Source organism: Bicyclus anynana, chromosome 11, assembly GCF_947172395.1.
Source record: "Bicyclus anynana chromosome 11, ilBicAnyn1.1, whole genome shotgun sequence".
Lineage (NCBI taxonomy): Eukaryota > Metazoa > Arthropoda > Insecta > Lepidoptera > Nymphalidae > Bicyclus > Bicyclus anynana.
Window position 1 is genome coordinate 2,807,272 of NC_069093.1, and position 26,097 is coordinate 2,833,368.

General features: G+C 37.8%; 1 protein-coding gene across 1 annotated transcript; it reads right to left on the minus strand.

Moving 5' to 3' along the window:
- Window positions 1–365: 365 nt before the first annotated feature.
- Window positions 366–25,742, minus strand: LOC112056927 (protein shuttle craft). Its single transcript, XM_024097413.2, has 17 exons — window positions 25,583–25,742; window positions 23,976–25,476; window positions 23,158–23,334; window positions 22,191–22,410; window positions 21,097–21,260; window positions 19,881–20,085; window positions 18,212–18,336; window positions 17,331–17,458; window positions 15,579–15,732; window positions 14,763–14,959; window positions 14,107–14,231; window positions 13,560–13,745; window positions 12,705–12,794; window positions 11,294–11,492; window positions 10,089–10,241; window positions 9,271–9,413; window positions 366–8,288 (listed from the first exon to the last, which is right to left on the minus strand). Exons 2-17 carry the CDS (start codon window positions 25,336–25,338, stop codon window positions 8,156–8,158), a joined length of 3,762 nt encoding a protein of 1,253 aa, XP_023953181.2. The 5' UTR covers window positions 25,339–25,476; window positions 25,583–25,742; the 3' UTR covers window positions 366–8,155.
- Between the last annotated feature and the right edge of the window lie 355 nt (window positions 25,743–26,097).

Consider the following 26,097-nt stretch of genomic DNA (forward strand, 5'->3'; position numbering starts at 1 on the left):
CAAAGTTTAGAAATAATTTTTGATGTTTTTGGTCTAGACTCAAATGTACCGCAAAACTATCTAGACTTTAGAGCACCAGTGTAGGCCATTAAAAGCTGTGCAATTATTTATATAACTGCAGTACAGTGATATTTCCCTAATAAAAAATAGTTTCTTTGAACTTGTTTATGTTTTCGACATATCAGATAGGTACAAACAGTGAGTTTCAAATATTTTCAAGGATTGCTAGTTGTAAATTCGTAGTAGAATCTACAGAAGACAAAATAAGAAATTAAATATCACGTGTTTTAAGACACGTGGTATTTATTTTCTTATTTTGTGATGTGAATTTTCGATGAAGGAAAATGAGTATTCAATAAAAGAAATTTAACAAATATGTAACACTTTATTACACATACCGACTGTACAATACAACTGATAATAATTTATGATGCAAGTATATTTATTATGTAGGTATATAATATATAATATCTATTTTACTCATAAGAATAACCCTTTTCATATTTTAATAACAGGTTAACTATAAAACATTATGGAAGGAAATGTTAAAAAAAATAAATAGAAGTACACAGTATAACCCAATATAAATGTTCTGTGCAGCGTTAAGTATGAGAACAAAAATAATTACATCAAATATATAATATTGTTGAGTATAGTTACTGTATTACAGTAACCGATATCCGGATCGAAGGACCAAAAAATACCCCATCAGAGGATTTGTTTCCTTTCTTTGCGAGATTGATCTTATTACATTTATTAATCTAAAATAATTAATATTTTACATTGATTGTGGCTACAGGCTAAAGGAACATAATATATAAATATAATTCATAAGCAAACCACGAGAATGTTTAGAATAGTTGTTTAGGACAACGGTTTCTGTTCCGTTTTCACGACCTACAAAATATCACGTTCATTCTTATAAGCAGATTTAAGTATGACGTAAAGTAAACTTATCTATACTAATATTATAAAGAGGTAAAGTTTGTAAGTTTGTAAGTTTGTCACATTTTTTAAATGGGGTAATCTTCAAAACTACTGGTCCGATTTTAAAAATTCTTTCACCAGTAGAATGCTACATTATCGGGGAGTGCTATAGGCTATATTTTATATTGGTATCATATATATTAGCCGAGTTATCACAGTTTTTGTTATACAGGTCGGACTGAAAATCATCTTAAACAGACTTATTCGCATGCGCTGCCTTAACTATTGTGTAAAATTGAAATTAATGTATGGAAACTTTATGTATCTTTAAAAGTTCTACAAAAAAGTCCGCGACACCATATATCTATCTTCTATATATTAGCAGATATAGTACCTTTTGTGTTTTAAAAATTATTAATTTTATATACTTAGGTTTACGTCATTATTTATACAACTAAACTTTAATCCTTATTAAAATAAATTATTTAATAATCACAAGGATATTATGGAGATAAGATTTGCCCTTTACAGTATGTTAATTACTTCAATAGTTGCGGAGATAATACAAAATTTCTAAAAGACGCAGAAATTCCGCTATATGACGCCCAGCGCTTTCATTTACGTAGTTCCCGTTCCCGTGTGAATATGGGGATCAAACATATGACATGACACTCGCAAATAACGTAGCTTTCTATTGGTAAAACAATTTTCCAAATCGGTCCAGTAGATCCAGAGATTACCTCCTACAATCACACGAACGTTACCTCTTTATATTAGCATAGAAGTCTCTATTTCTCTTGGTCATACCACTACTCTCGAAGGACTGGACCGATTTTGCTAAGGGTAGGAGTAAGATAGAGAAGTTACAGGGTAGGGTAGGGTACGGGTAGGGAAGCGTAGGGGTAGGGTAGGTTTAGGGCCGGGTTTAGGGTAGTGGTAGGGTAGGGGTAGAGGTAGGGTAGTGGTAGGGTAGAGGTACGGGTAGGATAGGGAAGTGGTAGGGTAGGGGTAGGATAGGCGTGAGATAGGGGTACGGTTGAGATAGGGGTAGGAAAGGGATAGGGTACGGGGAGGGTAGGGGTAGGATGGGGGTAGGGTGTAGGTAAGGTAGGGGTAGAGTAGGGGTAGGTTTGGGGTAGGGTAGGGGTAGGGTAGATGTAGGGGTTGGGTAGGGTAGGGTTGGGGTAGTGGTAGGGTAGGGTAGGGGTAGTAGTAAAGTTGACGTCGAAATTTATGCGGACGAAGTCGCGGGCGTCCGCTAGTAATTTATATAGAAGTAAATATTATAGCATTATTAGGTGTGTAAATTCCGTGCTGCTTTTCACTTCGATTTTAATACAAGCAAATTGAAACTAAGAACCAACGCAATATTGATCATAAATAGTAATAAATTGACATTTCTACGTCAACACTGTGCTTGTACTGTGTTGACGTACAAATACTCCCTAGTGGGAGTTTTCAATATTTTCATACTGTTACTATCACGTTGACGTTTTCGCAAATTTTATGTGGAATTGAAACAGTTGTGCAGTAGTGCCACTAGATGGCGCTGTTTCAATTCCTTAGAAATTCGCGTTTACGTTACGTGACGGTAAAAGTATCAAACTGCCACTAGGCCCTGTATTGTATATTGTCTGTAAATTAATAAAAATAACACGTTAAAGTTCGTTCTTAACAACGATAAGTTTCACGATACACAACACTTCTTTATACATTGGTCTTTCATATTGTTTTGATAAAAATAAGAAATTCAAAAAGTTGTGTTATGAATTTTAAACTTGAAAAATAAGTAGGTACAAAGTTTCATAAATATTTCTTTTGAACATTCGCCATTCTGTATATTATGAACAATAAGAGATTCATCTCATTCATCGCAGAATTACTTGGAAGTATTTTACATTGGAATTTCAGATCGAAATATTGAAGCCGACTTGAGATATCGTTAGTAGAAGTAAAAATTTCATTAATTTTGAAAATTAGAAATTTAGGCATTTCCATAGTTTATTTTAATGCCCGGCAGTCGAATCAAAAATATGTATTACATCGTGTGTAATATGTCACCACAATAATTTTGGTATCAATTTTACATTGTGGTTTAGGGGTTAGATTTTGACAGTTAGCCGCTTACCTGCAGTTATTACTTTTATGTAATACAGTAACTAATATATGATAATAATTAAATGTATACAATCGTTGTAACTATTAAAAAATCTTATTCTAGGTTTCTTTTTTCTTAGAAAATGATTAAATAAGTTTCCCATTAAACACTATACATACACCGAATTTATCTACTTTTGTGCTGAACACATATTTCTTTTTAATTTATTCAATAGGAAGTAGGTGTATCAATGATTATATTGGAGCAAGTTTACCACCAAGATAACAAATGAAATATTTTTATTAAAAAAAAAATAAACTCAAGGATTTTTCTACCCCATGCTGGGAAACACATCCATTATAATGTAGGCTACAGACCTGCAGTTTTAATTGTACAGACTGTTCAGTTAATAAATCGTCCGTGTAGGAAAAAATATATGTCATTTAATTGAGATAAGAAATAAATCTTATCCCACGAGGCGAGTGGCGCTCGGGGTGCCCCTGGGATCGCGGCGCCCGGGTGCGATGCGTAAACGCGTCGGTATACGTAAAGACGCCTCTGGGTTGTCTAGTTAAATTGCGGCCGAACAGTATTAAATGATTATTATTTTTAATTTATTTAATGCCCTTATTGGTTAATTAAAAAAAGAACTAGTTAATAGAATATATCAAAAAAATAATCGATAAAGTAAGGTTCAAAGGTTACCTTGCTTTTACAACTGCAACTGTGGGGTTGCCAAATAAAAACATACAACAATAGTTAAGTAATGTTATTTATATACCCTCATCAGTTATTTAGTAGTCTAATTTGTTAAAACGAAAGCTTATTTTATGCTTAATTTAACTGTATTAGGTTGCCTTTGATCTGGTTCATGGTTTCCTAAATTTTGTATGAAAGATGTGTGTGGTCGCAATTTCACTAGGCAACCTATTGGAATGTGTCACTGTGAACATTATCTATAATTTATTTCATAGCACTAATGACAGATAAGGGTTTAATATTTATGAATGCTGGATTTTAGACGATAAGTAGATATTTTTAACGATTTCGATTGAAACTATACAGTTATAACTGTAGGAATTGAACTGATTGTTTAAATAAAAGCATAAAATCGACCACTGAATGACAATAATTGTCAAAATTGATGGACCTTTTATGGGTCTGAAAAAACGCTGCGCGCACACTATAATTGTATTACATCGATTGGGCTTATTTCTTTATAGAGTCCACGAATATGATGTTATCTTTTTTTAAAGAATGCGACGGATGCTATCTATTTATCTATTACTTTTTCTACCTACGTTCCGTGGCGGCAAAAGACGTTACGTCGTGTTGGTAAGTGACTTTGCGTTAAATCAAACACAATGCGCGAATGTATTATGTTGTCAGATAAAATAATTATTTAGATATACATAGAAGGTTTAATAACATTGTGAAAATTGCTTAGCGCACGAACTAATTTATAATAGAGAAAAACCTTGTTTACCTATTTTTTTTTTGTATAAGTTAAATGTCTAACATATGATTTCTTATATCAAACATGATTACAACATAGAGTAGACAGATAACTAAATAGACAAGTGATTGACGCACCGTTGACCGTTGCGATTCAGATTCATATTTTTGACATCCCCACACTACTACTAAACCATTTTTTCAGCAATATATTTCAAAGCTAAAATAGGTTATTTACTTGTAATTTGACACAACTTGATTTACTGCTGCTTGCTATATTTTCATCATCCCAATTGATTTGCTCATTTTTTTCAAATACGTAACTGCCTCACAACTGTCAAACTTGTTTTAATTATCATTGTGTCTGATGCTAAATATTCTTGTTTACAGACATACAGAGTCCGCACAAGAGTTCTCTTTTTTGAGGGAATGGATGTTGTCTGTTTATTTCTCTGTCTACGATTGAATCAATGCAAGCAACAGAGTATAATTACTTTACAATAACCTGTTATTTTCACCTGAATTCAAAAAAGAAGGTTTTGTATTCTACCTGCCTTAAGTGAGATTCTCTAACTACTGATTCAATTTGTATTATACATTTCATGAAGGATGATTCTCATATAATCTATATATTATGCAATATGGATTTTTATAAATTATTTCTTTTGATTAATGAAATATGACGTCATATCCGGCACATACACGTTATCAACTGTCATCGCGCAACCAATTTTTTCATGAAATCGCATTTTCAGAGATATGCTAGCTTCAATATACAACAGATTATTGGAAAGTTATAATATTACATACAGGGGGTCCTAATAGCACGGGGGGTATAAATAGCACGACATACTCTACAGGGTCATAGCTGAAATCAAGACCTACTAAAAAAACTAAATATAATATGTTAGCCGCAATTTTAGTGGTTTTTAAGTTATTGAGATTTTTTTAATATTGATAGAATATGTATTTCGTTATTTTAATAGACCTTGATTCAGCTATCCTGTAGGAGTGTAGGGTGTGTACTATTTTTAGGACATCCTGTATATGTACATATCCTAAACAATGTATATTTCATTACACTACTAATAAAGTAAAGATATATAAAAATTGACGCTACAAGTTATAACATCAACTCACACGTGATATCAGATTGAGAATATTTCTAAATACATGGTGTAATTAATAAAATTATATAATTTTGATTTTATTTGATTCATTTTACACTGAGATCACATGTAAGTTGTTTTATATGATATGACTCAGATGAGTGCAACACTTTCAGGAGTGCTAACGTGCGACCAAAGACATAATCTCTTGCAGAGAAATAGACAAAGGGAACTTTCACCGACCGATACAACGTCGGCCTCGGGAACCCAGGTATACCCGCGTATAAAAGTATATGGAGATAATAATAATATGATGAATAAAAAAGGATCTGGCTTAATAAAAGTATGTTTCATGAAGAAAAAAACTTTTTTTTTGCCGTCAGTGTACCAAAGCGGCGAAGTAACATTTGAAGCTCTATTATTTTTTATTTGTATTATATTTTTTCTGTTACTAACAAGCTTAACAAATAAGTCTTCAAAAATATCGTAAATCTCATGCTGTATGGTCATCGATCTTTGCTTGTCTCCAGTGGGGATAAAATAAAGATGAATTAAAAATGTCATAGAACATTGTAGCACACTTTTTTGATAAAATAATGATTTTATTATTAAAGTATCAAGATTTTTTTAGATATTACTATATGGGTATTCCCTATTCAACCAATGGCGGTGCAACCGGAAATACCGCTATCTCTTTTATTGCTTAGGGAGGAAAGAGATGAGACATGGACAATTCCGCTGCCATTGGACGACATTTTGTCCATTCTCTTCACTTGGTCGCATGTTATCGCTATAGTTGTAATATAAACACTTGAGCAATATAGCACCTTTGCATTCGCGGAGCTTTTATATATCGCGTTGATGTAATACAAATATTTTATGTACATTTATAAAAATTATGACAAAAATATACAACCAACATATTTATATATACTCAGCAGAAATTATGCTATTTAGAAAACAATGTTTAGCTACGTATAGATTATTATTAATGTGAATAAATAAATAAATAAATGTTTCGTATCAAAATGTAGAGAATTACCAAAATTAATTTCTTAATGAGTCAATGTGCTACAAAAACAAACTATAGCCCAACGGAGATGATCCATTTCAGGTCAGGTTTATACACATATCGTTAAAATTTAAAAAATACAGGTATTTTAGTAAAAATTAAAAGTAATCAATAAATCAAACAAAATAATATGATACAATCATATGATATTACAAGATGGCGCCGTTTTAGATATTTGTTGAATGTACTTTTGACAATTAGTGAGTCTTATCAAAAAAAACAATGAATGAATGTATGAATGAAATCAATCCACATATTATCTGTATTCATGTTGCATTTATTTTTTGAGAGAATAAATATTAATTTCGTTAAATAAAAAAGTGAATTAGTAGGATTTGAATAATCAAATATATTTTAGAATTTAAACTATCGTCAGTTTTATTCATATTTATTAATTTCCAAACACGGCTAAACCTCACGTGATACAACATCGGAGTATATCAGACTAATTTCGAACCCATACGAGGCCCTTAGTCATGAGCTGGTTCTTGCAACGCGGCACGATCCAAACTGTAATTTAATATTCTGTTCTTATATTTCAGCCTTTGTACACAGACCGGGTCTAGCCTCCATACAAATTTGAACCATCTCTTTTTTACTATAAAATAACTCTTTAGTGATTGAAGTTGAATTGAGTGATAGAAGATTTATAAAGTAAAATAGTGGTATTTAAGCTTACCATAGAGCCAGAGTCTATCGTGACCAGAGGGCCCCATACAAACGCTCCGTTTCTATGGGATTTATTATAGTGACGTCAGTTGAAATATATGCTGTCATGGCCGACAGGCGTTTTGGCTCGTATTTTCAAAAACATAAATTAAAAAAGTGTCACCAAGCCTATTGAGGTTAGGTCATAGTAATTTGGAAAGATGGCGGTTAAAATGTATACATACCTTAAATCGTCCAAAGTCCAAAATAAACCATAATTTATGATGATGATGATGATGATGATGATGATGATTATTATATACATTAAGAGTATATAAATACACAAAGTTCAAGAAATTTCATCATTCACCGATTGCATTACGGCAGGTGTCCACCACAGGTGTACCGTTCGATGCGGATTAGTCTCAGACCAATTATAGAAGGACCTGTATCGCACTCATAGTCACGAACAAAATTGTCTGTCATTTTCTGAGGAAAACGAGCTTAGATTTGGTATATATCTTATACTAAACTTGAAGTTTTTGCGCGTTTTTTACACAATTCAATTACACAAAAAGGTATTTTTACGGAGCTCTTTAACTGACGAACACGATTACAACTATATAACATTGATTCTACAGAGACAGTTTTTATAATCGCATTAGATCGTTGATCATATACTTTGACAGAAAAGTAACCTCTAGCGAGGCAGGTCCTATACAATAATTGGTCTGAGGGATTAGTGGACACCTACCATTAATGTCATTCTCAATATGTATTCCAATGTAGAATATACTATGAGTTATAAATATAAGTATGCACTCATCTGGTCAGAATTGACCTAGTTTAGTTATCGGGCGGGTTGTCGAAGTAGTCTATCTTGGGTTCCTGCCTCTGTTCCACTTTCGCCGGTTGTTTGGCTTGACTGCGAGAAGCCCACGCGTTTGTTGAAGTAAGTGTGGCCCAGCCACCGGAGGATCTGTTGATAGAAAAAACATATAAACTAATAAAACAAATAAACTAAATCCCACTTCTGATAACAGTGAAGCCGTACCTTCATTTTGTATTTTGTATTATTTTTGTCTGTCTGTCTGTCTGTACGTAATAGAAACAAAAACTACTCTACGGATTTTAACGAAACTTGGTACAATTGTTCTTCATACCCCTGGGCAGGTTATAGTATATATTTTCATCATGCTACCATCAATAGGAGCAGAGCAGTGAAGGGAAATGTTGGGAAAACGGGAGAAGTTACTCCATATTTTAAGCTTCCGTCGCGTGTGCAGCCTTAATGAATAGGGTAGGGGTAGGGTAGGGTAGGGTAAGGTAGGGTAGGGGTAGATGAAAGTTTACATCGACTTTCACGCGGACGAAGTCGCAGGCGTCCGCTAGTTATCCAATAAAGGACGAATCGAATTCCACGACAAGAATGAGATAGACCGCTCGAGAGGTCGCCAGCACTCGGTCTCCCACTACTCCCCACGTATCTCACGGAACACTTTGCACTATCTCAGCTCATGACGACACGAATTAACCGATCAAATATTTCCTTCACCCTCCTTCGATCGTGAGGAATCCTGCATACCAGAGAATTTCCTTATTCTCTGTGTGTGTGAAGAATCCAAATTGGGTCAGCATGGTGGACTATTGGCCTAACCCCTCTCATTCTGAGAAGAGACTCGAGCTTAGCAGTGAGCCAAATATGTGTTGATAACGAATTAGATAACAAAAATTTTATGACAGTCCAAATTTTGAGTTGAGTCAACCGTGTCATGTGGGATATCGTATGAAAGAGTTTCATTGGCACAAGCTTAAACAGATTTTTAATTATTATAATGATTGATGACGAAAATTTATTTGAACGGACCCTCAGTGGGTGAGTCCGACTCGCACTTGTTTGGTTATTTTGATCTTCGCGGGACCAATCCCATTTCCAGCTATGCTGTGAAGTGTATACTCACTTGGAAGCCGTCGCAGTGACCGGCGCGGGCGCGGACGTTGCCGGTGCGTGCTGCGCCGGCGTACGCAGCACTGGGCCGGGCACCTTGCGCTTGCCCGCCTCCCGCGCCAGCACCTCCAGTACACTCATTGCTGGCAACCACGACTGGAGAACAAGCAAGTTTTTTTTAACCCCTTACAACTCCAATAAACTATTATATAATGATTTTATTTATTTTGCTATCATCGACGAACCCATGCGACAACGTCACCCAGGTCCGACAAAATACTCTCTACGTACGTTTCACCCCCAAACCGGAGTATCCTCAGGAGATGTTGACTCTACAACGTGCAATTGCAAAGTCCAATAAACTACTCGCGAAGATACTCCAAAACGATAGTTATAATTATTATTTTTAGCAGACTCTAAAGTGGATAACAAAAATAAGAAAATCAAAATCGAACAAAGGTTGTGTATGATTCACAATATTTGTCACGTCAACTTAATTAAAAAATCAAACTGTAACCAAAATAAGACACTAGAATGACAGAGAATGACCTTGAGTGGAGTCACGATCTAGTGATCATTGTGTGTAGGGCATGCACCTCTAACTTTTCAGTTGTGTGAATTTTAAGAAATTAAATATCACGTGTCTCAAACTGTAAAGAAAAACATCGTAAAGAAACCGCCATACCAGAGAATTTTCTTTATTCTCTGCGTGTGTGAAGTCTGCCAATCCGCATTAGGCCAGCGTGGTGGACTATTGGCCTAACCCTTCTCACTCTTAGAGGAGAGTCGAGCTCAGCAGTGAGCCGAATATGGGTTGATGATGATGAATACCTTCTCCTTGTCAGCGGTGGCGACGACGTTCCTGTTGGGCTCGGCGTCGTAGGCCACGCTCTCGCAGCCGAAGTGTTCGCACAGCTCGTGGATGAACTGCCGCTTCTGCCGGTTCATGGACGGGAACGAGTGCGCGCGCGTTTTCTGCTTCGACTGGAATGATCATTATATTAATAGCACAGAATAATGAATTCTCTGGAATTACCTTCTGTCATTTTTGGTTTTGGCGCGTGTCCTAAACGAACACACCTATAGTGTAAAAATATAGCACACCAACAAAGAACATAAATAAGAAATGGGTAAGTTATTCACTCTTCATCTTCAGTGTTCAAATAAAGAACTTAAATGTCAACTAGAGTTTGTTTAGTATTTTCTATTGACCCAGATATAAAAATTTGTTTCAAAAAGTTCCATTTGTCACTGGTGATCTATTGTTTTTTTGAATAAATCGAATTTATATTTTTTTATTGCAAGGCAACAGTGCTATAGTAAAAACTTAAGTTTACTCTGCGTTATTAAAGTCCATTTTCTTATAATACAAACACATAAGCGTACGTCTTCATAGATAAATAGAACGTTTAAAAAACAGCTTTAGCATTCTATGTTGTGGTTACAACCTAGCAGTAAAACCTCTTTCAAGAAATAAAAATGCACAATCCATGAGCCTTATCTGCATCGCAAAAGGTTCTTGAAGTGAACAAAAAGGGATTGTTTCAAAGTTCTCTATGAACGCCATCTACTGGTAGTTTAAAATAGCAAACACTGTTTCACTATGCCTGTAGATGGCAGCACGCATCGCCCGATTTCTATTTCGTAACGCATTCAGCAAGTTACTCATCAAGTCAAGTTTTACTTAAAACATCCGTTTTGCCGACACGTGCGGGTTGCCTGTAATTGCCTTGAAGGTAATTTGTGCGGCAATTAGTTTAAAGCAGAGTTTTGCGATCATTGTAAAAAATATAGCAAAATGTATAGTGATTATGTTGCCATTTTGTTATCATATCATCTAAATGTACTTTATTAAATAACATAACGATTGAATGACTATCAGCACATTTTCCTGAAATTCCTTCCAAAGTCCAAAAAAGTTTCAACCCTTTATAATGGTTTCATGAATAATCTCCAACTTTTCACTTTTGCAGTGTCTCCTACAGACTTAAAACCTCTTATCGTAGAAATATCCATATAGTAGTGTAGGTGCGAACCTTCTTAGCCAGCTGCACCAGCTCAGTGAGCTTGTCGTGCACGAGCTGCGCGAAGGAAGGCTCGCGCGCGGCGGTGGCGCGCAGGTGCTCGCTGTAGCGCGGCGCCAGCTTGGCCGACACGTCGGGGTTGCGAAGCTGCAGCGCCAGCGCCAGCCGCCGGCTGCGCGCTTCCACGTAGCACTCCTCGTCGCACTCCAGTCTGCCCACATCATGAATGTCACTTCATCATCATCATCATCAACCCATATTCGGCTCACTGCTGAGTTCAAGTCTCCTCTTAGAATGAGAGGGGTAAGGCCAACAGTCATAGCTGGGCACCGTTAATCAAATAGTTAACTTCGTTAATCGATAATCCGCTACAAAAAAAAATAGCTTCGTTAAACGTTAAAGCGTTACATTCCGGAAGAATTAACGCAAGTTAACGTTAATCGTTAATCCGTTAATATGACTGTAATATTACATTTTTATATCAATGTGTGAGATCACCATTGAAAAAATAAGGATGAGCACTGGGGAAAAGTGCCATAATTTGATTTTAGTTGATTTTATCTATATTTAACATAAATATAGTAATTTGTTGATTTCTTTGAAAAAAAATCAGTCATCATTTCTTACTTGTCTGAACCTGCTTTTCGCGTCGCGCGGTAAATTATGCGGCATTGGATTAACGATTAACGGACTTCTGCATATTAACGGAAGTTAACGTGTCCGTTAACATTTTAAAAAGTTAACTTAAAAGTTAATCCGTTAATCAAAATGTTAACTTCGTTAATTAACGATTAACGGATTAACGAGTTAATGCTCAGCTATGCCAACAGTCCACCATGCTAGCCCAATGCGGATTGGCAGACTTCACACACACAGAGAATTAAGATAATTCTCTGGTATGCAGGTTTCCTCACAATGTTTTCCTTCACCGATTGAGACACGTGATATTTAATTTCTTAAAATGCACACAACTAAAAAGTTGGAGGTGCATGCCTCGGACCGGATTCGAACCCACACCCTCCGGATCGGAGGCAGAGGTCATATATACTGGGCTATCACGGCTCCACGGAATGCCACTTATTACATTATAACTTAAGGCTATGAGCCGAAGAGTCATTGTAGCATACAATCCATTGAGGCTTTATATACAATGCCCGAGGCATGATGCGATGAAGGATGTGACTGTTGATGGCGCAAGCGTAATTAAAGTAACCGGAGCGCACCTTACTACGCGGTAAAAACTGCGTGCTTTATTGTCGGGCATAACTATTAAATTAATATTAATTCCAAAACTACTGAAATAAGCCGCTGTATATAACTGGACGCCCTTTTAACTGCGATTTCTAAAAAGTTTGCCAAGCACTGATTGGCAAACCGATCATTTAAATCAGCATATTATTTATTGCGATTGAAAATTACTTACGTTTTAAGCATGGAACCTGGTCGCTGCACATCAGTCAGGTCCACCGTTCCTCCTTCCTGCATCTTAGAAGCAGCCAACGTACTCATCAATCTGTCACAATAGATAAAATATATTTTTGTGGAAAAGCATATTCTTTATATATTTCGCACCTACAAGAATATAAAATCAATGCCGACACCTCAAGGTGATTTAAGGGATTATAAAAAAAGCCAGTCATCGTAATTGGTCATAATGCCAACTGATAAACATATATTGCTGGCTGGTGTTGTGTTGAAACACACCACAGTTAGCTTTGTGGCAACTCTTTGCTAGGGAACATTGAAGTTTAATCTTTGACAATGTTTTTATAAGAGTTTCTAAGCTAAGTGTCTGGCGACTGGGAATATGTTAACATATGTCAAGGAAAATATTTAAAAAATATGTTATATATTTGCTCTATAGCTTTGAAATCTATGTTCCACAGTCACCAGCTTCATATTCCAAAGTTGCCTACTATCATCGAAGTATTTAATCATGGAACATCAAATAAAAAAGCGAGTGTGCTGTAACTGCTGTAGACCACACGACTGAAGTAAAACTTCTTTCAAAAATAAAAAAAAAACAAAGCGCCATCTATGAGCCTCAGGCATAACTGCAATCGCAACAGTGTACAAAAAGGATTATTTCAAAGTTCTCTAATAACGCCATCTACTGGTAGTTTAAAATAACCAACGTTGTTTCACTATGCCTGTAGATGGCAGCACACAACATAAAAGCCTCGCCCACACACTTTTCATAGCGCATTGACCAGCTTACTCCCCAAGTCAAGTGTGCGTAAAGAAATTAAAAAAAAAAATGAACTTTGCGTTATCTTACTTGGCGTAGTCTCTGGCGTTGTCGCAGCAGGCGCGCTCGGCCTGGCGGCGGCCGCAGGGGCACGTGGCACGCACGGGGCGCCGGCACGCCGCGCCGCTGGGGCACGCGCCGCCGCCGCTCGAGTGGCACGCCGCCGAGCACGGGTGCCCGCAGCTTGGCCGCTTCTCCGTGCACGGCTGGGTGCATCTGATGATACACAAACATTATCCTAAGCTTAAGGTTGCCTGGAAGAGATCTTTATGAAGCAATAAGGTCGCCTTTTTGTGTTATATTATTTGTTTTCTTGTATTGTGATGTACAAATAAATTAGTACTGAAGACGAAAACTGTCTCATTGGTGGTTATGGTTGGGAATTGGCACAGCCCAGAGTCGTGAAATTAGTTGTCTACAGTCTTGCACAATTTGTATATATTGTGCCTCTCATAGTTTAAATCCCTACATACGTTACTGCCCTACATGATTGGATCCTCATCTTTTGCACCTAGTATAGGTTATGAGGCGTTACTAACAGTTACTGTATCATTTTTCATCAACAAAGTGTACTCACTTGCCGGTGTCGCAGGGCCCCTTGTGGCAGGTCTTGATGCAGGTGTGCTTGCCACAGGGCAGCGGCTTGCCGCACGGCAGCCCGCACGAGAACTCTTCTTGGGAACACATGATTGTTGTGCGCTCCTGTCAAATAACTTTTATATATGACTACAACGCATGATTACAAAATTTTAAAGTAAATGTTCAATAATAAATTTTAGTAACAGTTTTAGGACCAAGACAATTACATGACAAGTTTGGTCTGTACAATTAGGGCCTGATTGAAAAAGGCACCTGACGCCTATAAATATAGCAACGCTTTGCAGGATGTGGAAGCATCACATCATATGAGAACATTTATATAAACGAGTGTGATATGAACCATACAACTGAAGTTATACTTCTTTCAAAAATAAATATAAAGCGCCATCTATGAGCCTCGGACGTAATTCGTTCAAAGGGATTGTTGCAAGGTTCTCTTAAAACGCCATCTACTAGTAGTTTAAAATAACTAACACTATTACGCCTGTAGATGGCATCGCATCGCTCTATTTACACTTTTCGTAACGCATTCATCAATTTACTCCTCAAGTCAAGCGTGCGTTACTTCAATAAGAAAAATAAACCTTAATCTTACTTAACAGAATTCACATTTTCGAGAAAAATGAATATAACCTCATGTTTCCCATAGCAGGCCTTGGTGGTGAGCACGACGCAGGGCGGGCAGTCGCCCGAGTGGCAGCTGTGGTGCGGCGCGTGCCCGCAGGCGCGCGTGCGCCCGCACGGCGAGTTGCACGGCGGCGGCTTGCTGCCGCAGCGCACCGGCGGCAGCAGCACCTCCGCGCCGCACTCGCAGCGCAGCTCGTCGAAACCTGCTCACAGGAGATTTGTGCTACATTTACATGTTTGGCAAGTCTCGACAAGACGAACGAATGTCAGTATGTAAACAGGGTGTTTAGCTTGGCTTGCTTGAGCTGGTCACCGCTTGTCGTAGGTTTCTAATATACTCACTGACTCTGGGGCAGGGCGCGCAGTGTCCCGTGTGGCAGAACTCCTCGCAGCGGTGCAGCTGGCACGACAGCGTGCGCGCGCACTCCACGGCGCAGCGGTGCGACTGCGCGTCGCAGCACACCGTGCGGCGCCGGTGGTGGCCGTAGCACAATATACTCACTGACTCTGGGGCAGGGCGCGCAGTGTCCCGTGTGGCAGAACTCCTCGCAGCGGTGCAGCTGGCACGACAGCGTGCGCGCGCACACCACGGCGCAGCGGTGCGACTGCGCGTCGCAGCACACCGTGCGGCGCCGGTGGTGGCCGTAGCACAATATACTCACTGACTCTGGGGCAGGGCGCGCAGTGTCCCGTGTGGCAGAACTCCTCGCAGCGGTGCAGCTGGCACGACAGCGTGCGCGCGCACACCACGGCGCAGCGGTGCGACTGCGCGTCGCAGCACACCGTGCGGCGCCGGTGGTGGCCGTAGCACAATATACTCACTGACTCTGGGGCAGGGCGCGCAGTGTCCCGTGTGGCAGAACTCCTCGCAGCGGTGCAGCTGGCACGACAGCGTGCGCGCGCACACCACGGCGCAGCGGTGCGACTGCGCGTCGCAGCACACCGTGCGGCACCGGTGGCGGCCGCAGGACAATTTCTGAATTCATTCATTATATTATTTCTTTACTTTTTGCAATATGCTGCAAGTTGAAATCCTATATAGGGTACCTACCTAAGAATCTGACAATGCAAAATATTTCAAGCTATACTATACACCGTGCCAGTGACCGTCTTTAAGCCACCGCGACATTTATGTGTCCAATACATGGATCCCCTTAGCTATATTAAATATGTGCTCAAGCAAATTTACATGTTAGCCAAAAAGAAATTAAAATTTATGAAAAAATTTAAACATCCTGCTTAATTCTGTTTCGTAAATGTGCAGATAAAAAACTTTGACCTAGTTTCAGAAATGTTGTATACGCGTGTCGGCGGCACTGTCTTTATGGTCTTTTGTGGTTCGCACGCGGCGTTACTAAAAGCTTTGACGCGCGTAGGTACGGGTTAATAATTTAAAAAAGTCCTTAATTTGTACTTTGTTTTATTTTAACACTAATGGTTAATAGACATTGGGTACATTATGTGGGATTTCAGTTTTAAGACGAAGAAAATTGTAACTGTGTATATCATAATATTGTTACGGAGAACCCTAATCCTAGAGACATAGGGTTCATAATCGCTCGCCTGTTCGAGTTGTTTACAAATCGAGTTCTTTTGATCGCTCTATTGATATTGTTTTTAATGGCGATCGGGGCAGTTTACTTCGAAACAAAGCGGTGTGAACATCAAGTGATACAAGCGATACAAGTGAACAATACTGAACTCGCCTACGATTTTTGGACTACGAATTGCCTAAGTTTGGAAGTGTGTATTGATACTTGGATTAAGGAGTGGAATAAAGACTTATACGAGTCACCAGGTCTTCTTCTTATCTTTTCCTGGGCCTTTTCCGCACTTGGCCACTAAATTCCAGCCGAAGAGTCACCAGGTGTTTAATTCCAAATCCTTGAACCCTAGTTCGTAACAATATGTACCTTATATAGAATACTTGCACAGACATAATCAAGTAGCCAAGATAATCCACCAACAGCTTGCTCTTCAATATGGCCTTATCGATTTTGAGATGCCTTACTATAGGTGCGACCCAGTGTCAGTTCTTGAAAATAGCAGTGCATTGCTCTACTGGGACCGAACGATTATCACTGACAGGTATATTGTAGCCAATAGACTTGATATGGTGCTAGTCGATCGGTCAGTGCGTCGTGCAATAATTGTTGATATTACAGTTCCACGTGACGATAATCTGGTTAAAGCCGAAAAGGAAAAAGTATCAAAATACTTGGACCTTGCTCACGAGATTACCGCCATGTGGAATGTTGAGTCAACTATTATTGTTCCGATAGTTGTTTCAGTCAATGGTCTTATAGCGAAAAGCTTCGAGCAACACCTTAAGAAGCTTTCGCTTAACTGTTGGATCAAGAGTCGGATACAAAAGGCAGTGATTCTTGAGACGGCGCGTATTGTGAGGAGGTTCCTCACTCTGGAGCCCTGACCACCGGTTGCTTGGGCACTCAAATGTCCCGCAGCGGGAGGGTGAATTTTTTTTTTATAAATTTTTAATAATGTTTTGTATTTTATACTTATATTGTTAAAAATTTTAAAAAAGAAGTAATAAATAAATGAGAGAGATTGTACCTTATTACACTTTCTCTGGCACAAGACGTTGTTGAGCATGTCGGGCAGCTCGGCGCACGGCACTTCGCGGCTGGAGTGGCCGCAGCGACACTGCAGCAACGTTTTGTCGGGGCACACCCGACACACTCCTACAACAATAACACCGACATGAAACAAGTACAACAAAACTTAACACTAACATTTAACGTCAGAGTCAATTAATCGTCAGGCTTAAAGATGAAATTCTTCAACCAGTGTATGTGGCTTGCCAGTGACGACTTATAGATTTGAGCGCTCTCTTTTTCTCGTTGTGATGGTAATAAAGTAAGCCATTTTCATTTAATGTACAGCCCTACTCTAGGGGTACTGTTTATTAACAAACCAAGAAATGAAGACAAAGTTTGACCGCTCAGAGGTTTCTGACAAAATATTGCTTTTAACATACGAGTATTACATCATTTACATCACAAGATGTAACAATTTTTTTTTGGGTTCGAGTGTGGGAAATGGAACTTGGAATGGAATGGAGATTTTTCGGGATTTAACGCTCGTCTATTGGCCCCCCCCTAACTGATTTTGATATTGGGTCCCTCCAAGGCACACTACGCCACTGTAAAAAATATCAAGAACATATTTGTAGGCCAGTGATATAATAAATATTTTAGAAGATGTTACTTTTTTCGGGTGGAAGTTGTGAAGCTCTCTCTTTCATGCTAAGTGTTAGAATTTCCAAAATGAAAAAAAAAATACTGTCCTAATTTCAGCCTGTCAGTTTTGTATTATACATTATAAGCCTACACATATTCACATTTCTGTTGTGATTGAATGGGAAAGACATATTCAATTATAACAATTGCCTCATTATTTTGTCTCATCACAACAAAGACAAGCAGTAACAGTACCTTCATGACAATTCTCTTTGCAGAAATGTTTGTCTCCAGCTGGCCCGCAGGACAGGGGCTTGGTGCAGATGTTGCCACACAACGGTATGGGATCCGTGCACAATTTGCGCTGCTCTTTACTTATTCTGTAATACAAACAGATTAATTTTATTACTTCACTAACCCTCTGCACGGCAAATTTTAATACTTGCTATGGTCTGACACAATACAGAGACTGTGACAGAGAGCCATGATAGCCCAGTGGATATGACATCTGCCTCCGATTGAGGAGGGTGTGGGTTCGAATCCGGTCCGGGGCTTGCACTTCCAACTTTTTAGTTGTGTGCATTTTAAGAAATTAAATATCACGTGTCTCAATTGGTAAAGGAAAACATCGTGAGGAAACCTGCATACCAGAGAATTATCTTAATTCTCTGCGTGTGTGAAGTCTGCCAATCCGCATTGAGCCAGCATGGTGGACTATTGGACTTACCCCTCTCATTCTGAGAGGAGACTCGAGCTCAGCAGTGAATATGGGTTGATGACGACGACGATGGTCTGACTTTAGCATAGGAACTGTTGTGATTTGTTCAAATATAAAGCGTTCAATCGCTTTCAGTAGCTTGCTATTTTGAAATTGCTATTTTTAAGAAATCTTAAATTATTGTGCAATGTTATCAAAATATATGTGGATTGTGGAGCATACTCTTTTCTAGTATGTCTTGTTAGTCTCAGCCTCTCGGTGTTTATATAAAAAAAAAAACACAAATATAATAAAACTTAGTTATTCTTCACTACAACAATAACTTTCTATTACTTAGGATCACTTTCACGACTCGCGAGGACCTGCAAAGGGTCTATAGCCGGTGAATGTTGTTAGGCGCTTAGTCTTATTACTATTCCAGACTGGCGGGCATTAACCAGGTCAGGTCAGGTCAGCTGGACAGCAATTCGGCTAATTACCAGCACGACTGGCTGTTGGAGGCAGAGCTATGATTTGTATAGCAAATATATTGCTGACTGCACATTTATATCTGTGTCACAGCTCTGCAGTATGAATACAGTAGAACCCGTTTAATACGATTTTGCAGGGACCCAACTAAAAACGCGTCTTAGACGGGAAAGAGTATTATACGGGATATGGGTGGGGGATAGTGAAAAATATAACGACTAATGTACACATAATTATAAAAATTAGTATATTTTGGTGTAAAGACAACCTAATTATTGTTTTTAAAGTAATCACATATCTGGTACGATCATTATAGAGTATCAAAAAAATTTTGATGCATTAGCAATTACAAAATTTTCAATTAAATTTTACTTATGCAGTGCGTCTTCAAAATTATCAGTTTAGGATCGCATCATATCAGGGGTCGTTTGCTGTCAAGGCATTTCAGTTTTTTAAGATATCGTGTATTAGCCTTGTCCTGCAACCTTGTTTAAGGACCTTTATGATATCCTGATCTATCAGTTACACGCGTGTGTCATGTAGGCGTATTAAACGGGATGACGAATCGTATTAAGTGTTAGGAAATGTATGAAAACATGTCTCAAGTTGTAGGGACTGGTAAAAATTACGTATTATGCGAGAAATCGTTTTAAGCGTGAGTCTTAAGCGGGTTCTACTGTATAGAATTTAGGGATGTAACAGTCCACAAGCGGGTGGCAAAGCGAGTGGCACACTCACCGAGTGCGTCCGCAGGGGCACGCCGGCACGTTGTCCGGCCGCAGAGGGCACGGCGGGCACGGCGGCGCGTGGCACGGCGAGCGGCACACGTGCGCGCCGCACGACAGCACGCGCCCGCACGACGACTCGCACGACCAAGTGCTGCACGAGCCCGTCTCAGCTGCACACGGCACTGAACGCGACTTGGCCGCCGGGCAGTGGCAAACTGTTGGATTGAATGAATTGATTGATTAAAAATAGCCTTAAAAATTCAGCTACTTGGCCCAGGCCCACCTTTAGGGGCCAGCCCCTGACATACCGCTGAACAGAGACAGAGACTGACATATCGACACTCATTATAGAAATGTTGTTTACAATGCTTGTGGATGCTGGCCTCTGAAACGGGTCAACTGATTTTATTAATCATGGGAAAATCATGGGAATGTCATCAACAAACTTGCCAGAATATAGTATACATCAACAAAATCTCATATAGAGAAAAATTCATACTCATATTGTCGACCCATAGATTATGTAAATATGTTACAGACAAGTTCTACGGTGGAGGATCATTAAATATAAATACTACTCCTGTATTTGTATATTGTGTGTTGTCTGTCTATTTAAAAGACTGGTATGAAATATACAGCAGTGAGTGGAGTTGTACTGTAAGTAAAAGTTACTATATTGTACTGTAAACTGCTGCTAGCTGAGGTCAAAACCAAACTGGACTCTGCCAGATATTTTCATGTAGATGTAAATAATAAATTGAATTGTTCTGTGTTAGATAAATTGGATTACTTGATGACTGGCTAAATACGCAAAGCCACAATTATATATATACTAGCGGACCCAGTCAAGCTTCACTTTGATTTATGTACACTTCTTTCCTATCCCTACACTACCCAACCCCACCCTACCCATAACCCTACCCTACACTACCCAAACCCACCCTACCCATAACCCTACCCTACCACTAAATTCATTTGTTACATAAAATGTGATAAATGAAGAACCGCTCGACCGATTTCGTGCAAACTTCACAAAAACCATCTACTAAATAGTCCGAACAAAGCCACATTAGGTTTGGATAGGTGAGCCCATTCTTGAGTTATAAAAATACAACAAAAAGCTAATATCTAGTTAATACACAACATATTATAACACAAGAAAAAAATACTAGATATTTTAGGAGTACATTCTGTAATTTTTTTAGTAATATTACAATTTGACTAACCTTGTGTAACTATTTCCGTGCAGGGATCGCAAGGCCCCTCGTGGCAGTCCTTGGTGCAGCAATGGACCCCACACTCTAGAGTCCGTTTACATTCGCGGCCGCACACCTGGGCTAGCTTGCTACTACAGAGCACTGAACGATTTTCAGCTCCACATCCACATTGTCTGCAAATTAATTATTTGTTTTTTTTTACAAGTTAGCCTTTGACTACAATCTCACCTGATGGTACGTGATGATGCAATCTAAGATGGAATCGGGCTAACTTGTTAGGAGGAGGATGAAAGCCACACCTTTCGGTTTTTACACGACGTCGTACCGGAACGCTAAATCGCTTGGCGGTACGTCTTTGTCAGTAGGGTGGTAATTAGCCACGGCCAAAGCCTCTCACCAGCCAGACCTGGACCAATTAAGAAAACCTCAATTGGTCCGGCCCAGGACCTCCGTCTTGTAAGTACACTCATATCACTGTGTCACGGAGGCAGTCAGACTTATATTATAGATGTTTATTAATACTTTATTGCACAAAATAAAATTACAAAAAAATAATAAAAAACATAAAAGTTTTATTGCTTTTATCAATATCTGCTAGACAACCTTCATATAAAGGAATTAAAGAAAGAAATAAAAAGGAAAAAAACATATTAAATTAAATTAATATAAAAAATTCAATATACTACTTATTATAGAGAAGACAATACATACATATAAATAAAATCTAAGTATCTGTCTGTTATTTAAAAAATAACTATGATTTCTCAAGAGCTTATAGTTATATATATGATACTAAAACTATAATAGAATGTTTATCAATAAACAAAGTAATATTACAGAGTGTTTGGCTTTATACAGGGTGCTCAGGAATATTTCCCATAACTCTGGGGTTATATTCTTTACTGAAAATTAATTTAAAATGTTCAAAGAACATGTATTCTAAAATTAATATTTTCTTATATTAATATAGAAAAAAAAGATTTTATTTTGTAATAAAAAAAAATTAGCTCTGCAGTTCGGTTCCTATAAGTGAACTCGTCAACTCCTTGAAGTTATGAGAAATACTCTTGAGCTCCCTGTATAGTAACTCAGTCAATACTCACTTATTAACTGTAGCCTGGCAGGGTGGACAAGGGCCAGGGTGACAAAGCAATGTGCAAGGATGAGGACAATTCCTCGCCCGATTACATGATTTGCCACAAGTGTGGGCACCCGTGGAGCCCCTGTGATACTCAGGGTTGCGCATCCCTCCGCACATGCATCTATATTCTGTTGGTATATCTTGGTTTGTGTTTTGACAAGCTGGACAGCGCCATTTGCTTTCTAAAAAAATATTATAGTTTAGTTATTTTTCAAATTTAAATTTTAAAGTTATCACAGAACACATCTGCTTATAGTTATGATACTGATCGCAGATAAACCCAGTAAAAAAAAAAAATTAAACAGAAAATTATTTATTTCTTTGAAACATTTAGAAATACAATGATCTCTATTCAATTATAAATTAACTTGCAGATGCCGAAAGTTTCTGCCTCATAATTTCCATTTCTGTGGGAATATGGGGATAAAATATAGCCATAGGCTATATTTTATACCCATATTCACATTCACAAATAATGTGGCTTTGTGTTAGTAAAGAAAATTTAAAAAATAGATTCAATAGATCCAGAGATTACCCCCTACAACCCCACAAAATCTCTTTATCTTAATCATCATTATATTTATAATAATCTTAATGTAGCAGTATAGATTATTAGTTTTTTTTGTATTTAATTTCTATATTGTGCATTCAGCTGCATCAGCTATAAGCAAATTGCTTGTGGGTACTTAATGGCAGTGTGCAGTTGACCTTCCACTGAAGGTCATGCTGGCTGATTTGTTATATATTTGTTTATTTTTTAGGAAATCCCCACACACACGCACACTTTAGCCTTCTAACATCGGGACACTGAGGGCAGTGGCAAGTTTGTTTTCATGGATATTAATATGATTTGTACAGCTCAATAATCAGAGTTTCATCAACCTTTTATTGTTATAATTAAAAAAAAATAATAACAGTTGTGAACTCACCAACCATGCTGCTCAAGGCCCACTTGCGAATGCAGCGCAGGTGCAGCACATGGTGGCAGTTGCTGCAGTACCACACTGGGTCTATTTGCTTGACTCGCTCGCAGCAAACCAAACACTCCAGAGTGCCGCTGTCTAATTGCTCACTGAGACGCTCCCTTTGGGTCATTTCTGTGTTTGCTGTAATTTGAATTTAAGAATCAGTAAATAACTTTTTTTATTTTTATACAACTTAATATTTGCTGGAGCTTTCATTATAATTAAATAAAGCTGATTCAAAGGTAATAATATGATCACGCCTTTATGGTCACACAGTTAACCAGGCTTTTGTTGGGCCTGACACAACCTTCTTAACACTCAGTTTTTATCCAAATCATATAGAAGATTGTCATAGCAATCTAAAATAGGTTTCAAAATCTATACTAAAGTCAAATGTTAAATGGGATGTTTACTAACAAACAAATTAATAAAAATGAGGGTATAAATAGTCAATGAGAGTATAGCTAATCATTTTACAACCAATAACAATAATTTTAATTAATTTATTACTAAATTAATAAATGACAAAAATATGATTAATCAGCTTAAAAAATTAAGTAATTATAATATAAACAATATTTACTTTAAAAACAATATTTTAAGGTATGAAATGACATGCATTTTTTAGCTTAATTTTTATTTAGTTTATTGATCAACATTGCACAATAAATATGGCTTTAGTATAAGCCAAGAGAGAAAGTTACAAAACATAATAACAGGAGATTCAGGTGACCAATTGATAAGCTAAATGCTATGTAACAAAAGAAAAAATAAATTTTTACCTCCCACATTTGTGTTGCCTACAGCTCGATATTTCCCTCTCATTGGGCTGGATGTATTGTCTTTGTGTTTCTTCTCCTTATGTTGTAGATATGTATTTGCATACTGTTCATCTTCAGCACGCTCTGGAGCCTTGAGCCTTTGACTGCCGGCAGACTTACGATTTCTACCTGAACCTTCGCCCCTACCATTTCTTACATCTTGACTTTCCTTAGGCATTGAGCTATTGTAATAAGTGCGATATACATCAGCCTCTTTGTTTTTAGCCTTAGAGTTGTTTTTTGATTGGCCCCCTTCATAGTCTGTATCATTTTGATCCTTATATTGATTCTGATTCTGGTACTGAGGGTTGTAATCACTGTTTCTATTTGATCTATGGTTGTATTCTTGATTATTGTCTTGTCTGTAGTAACTAGAGTCTTTAACATCATGGTTCTGAGTATTGTAGTCACTATTTCTATTAGATCTATTGTAGTCTTGATTATCTTGTCTGCGGTATTCTTGAGTTTGGTTGTCATGTGGTCGGTTTTTCGTTTTACGATTACGACTGCTACTGTCATAGTCACGATTTGATGGTTCCCTATGATAGTTGTCTCTATCTCTTGAGCTATGACTACTAGGTTCACTGCGACTGTTGGATTCGTTATTTCGGCCTTTTGACTCATGTTTATTATTGCGGCTACTTGTATCTTGGTTCTTAGAATATTTTTGACTGTAAGGTTCTAAGTTAGATAAATTGCTACTCTTCTGTGAACCATTTGGTCTTTCTCTCCAATTTGTTGAGCTAGATGGCTTAGAATTGTTACTCGATGTACTACCATTTATTTCTAAATTACTTAAATTCGATTCTATAGTTGTTTCACTGTTGGAACTACCTTGATTTGTGTTACTGCTTTTAGGCACAAATTCAGTTGCAGTCGGTGTAAGTTTAGATTTAAATACCATATTATCATTAGAATAATTATTCTGATCAGTCACTTGATTAAATTGATTATGTACACTGGGTTGATATACTTCAGCATTGTTAGTAAAATTGGCAGTGCTCGATCCATAGGCATAATCAGCCTGTGCATTTTGGGGAGTTGACCCATTTTGATAATTGGGAACATTATTATACTGAGCATTTGGATAGTTTTGATATTGTACATTATTGTAATTCGTGTTGTTCGTTGCTGGAACATTGGACAGTTGCATTTGTGATATAAACTCATCAAAACTTACATATTGCCGATTGGCATCATATTGTCTATTGGGGTTGGGGTAGTATTGGGGCTGGTTTAAATACTGAGCGTTGTACTCCCCATTCCAATTATTAGGGGCTTGATACTGGTTGTTATAACTGTAAGAGTTATTCCACTGAGACATTGTGGTGCTAGAGTTAAGTGTAATATTATGAAATTTAGTTGAGATTTTCCAATGACTAATTTCAATGATTTCAGGCGTTGTGTGTTTTTGGTGGCCACAGGCCGAGACCCGAGGTCTCGCCGTACCTTTGATTCCACTCTGTAATCAATATAGAATTAAATTCGTTAACAATGGGGGTGATTTTGAAAGGAATTGTAACGACATGTGGCACTTTCCAATTTACTCTATAAATGTATGCACTTACCAGTGGCGGGTTTTGTTGTACCACGAATTTATATAAAAAAACAGGAAATGAACTAAAAATAAATGAAAATAATTTAGTAAATCAAAAATATAATAAATTTAAAGGACGATGTGACAAGACGAATAGGAAACTGAAGGGTGGAGAGAGCAGGGAGGAGGGGGAAGTACTTTTTTTTTAAAAACTAGCTGTTTAGCTCTGAGTTCTAGCTCTTTTGAGACAAGGGAAAAATGCGTACATACTCTATGGCTGCCTCCACAGATTAATAGATACACCATAGATTTAAGAGTCGTTAAGGACTAAACTCTTTATTTGTAACTGATACATATTTTTAAGTTAAACGGACAAAAGATGAGACAGATATTTCCCGGGAAATATAAAAAAAAAAATCAGAGGGCGTTTCCAATAATAAAGTGCAAATATTGGAATAACTCAGTGTGATACTTTAATATATTTTTTTTCTGAGAGTAATGTTTTTACACATTTAAGCTATTACTAATACTACATACTGTAATGCG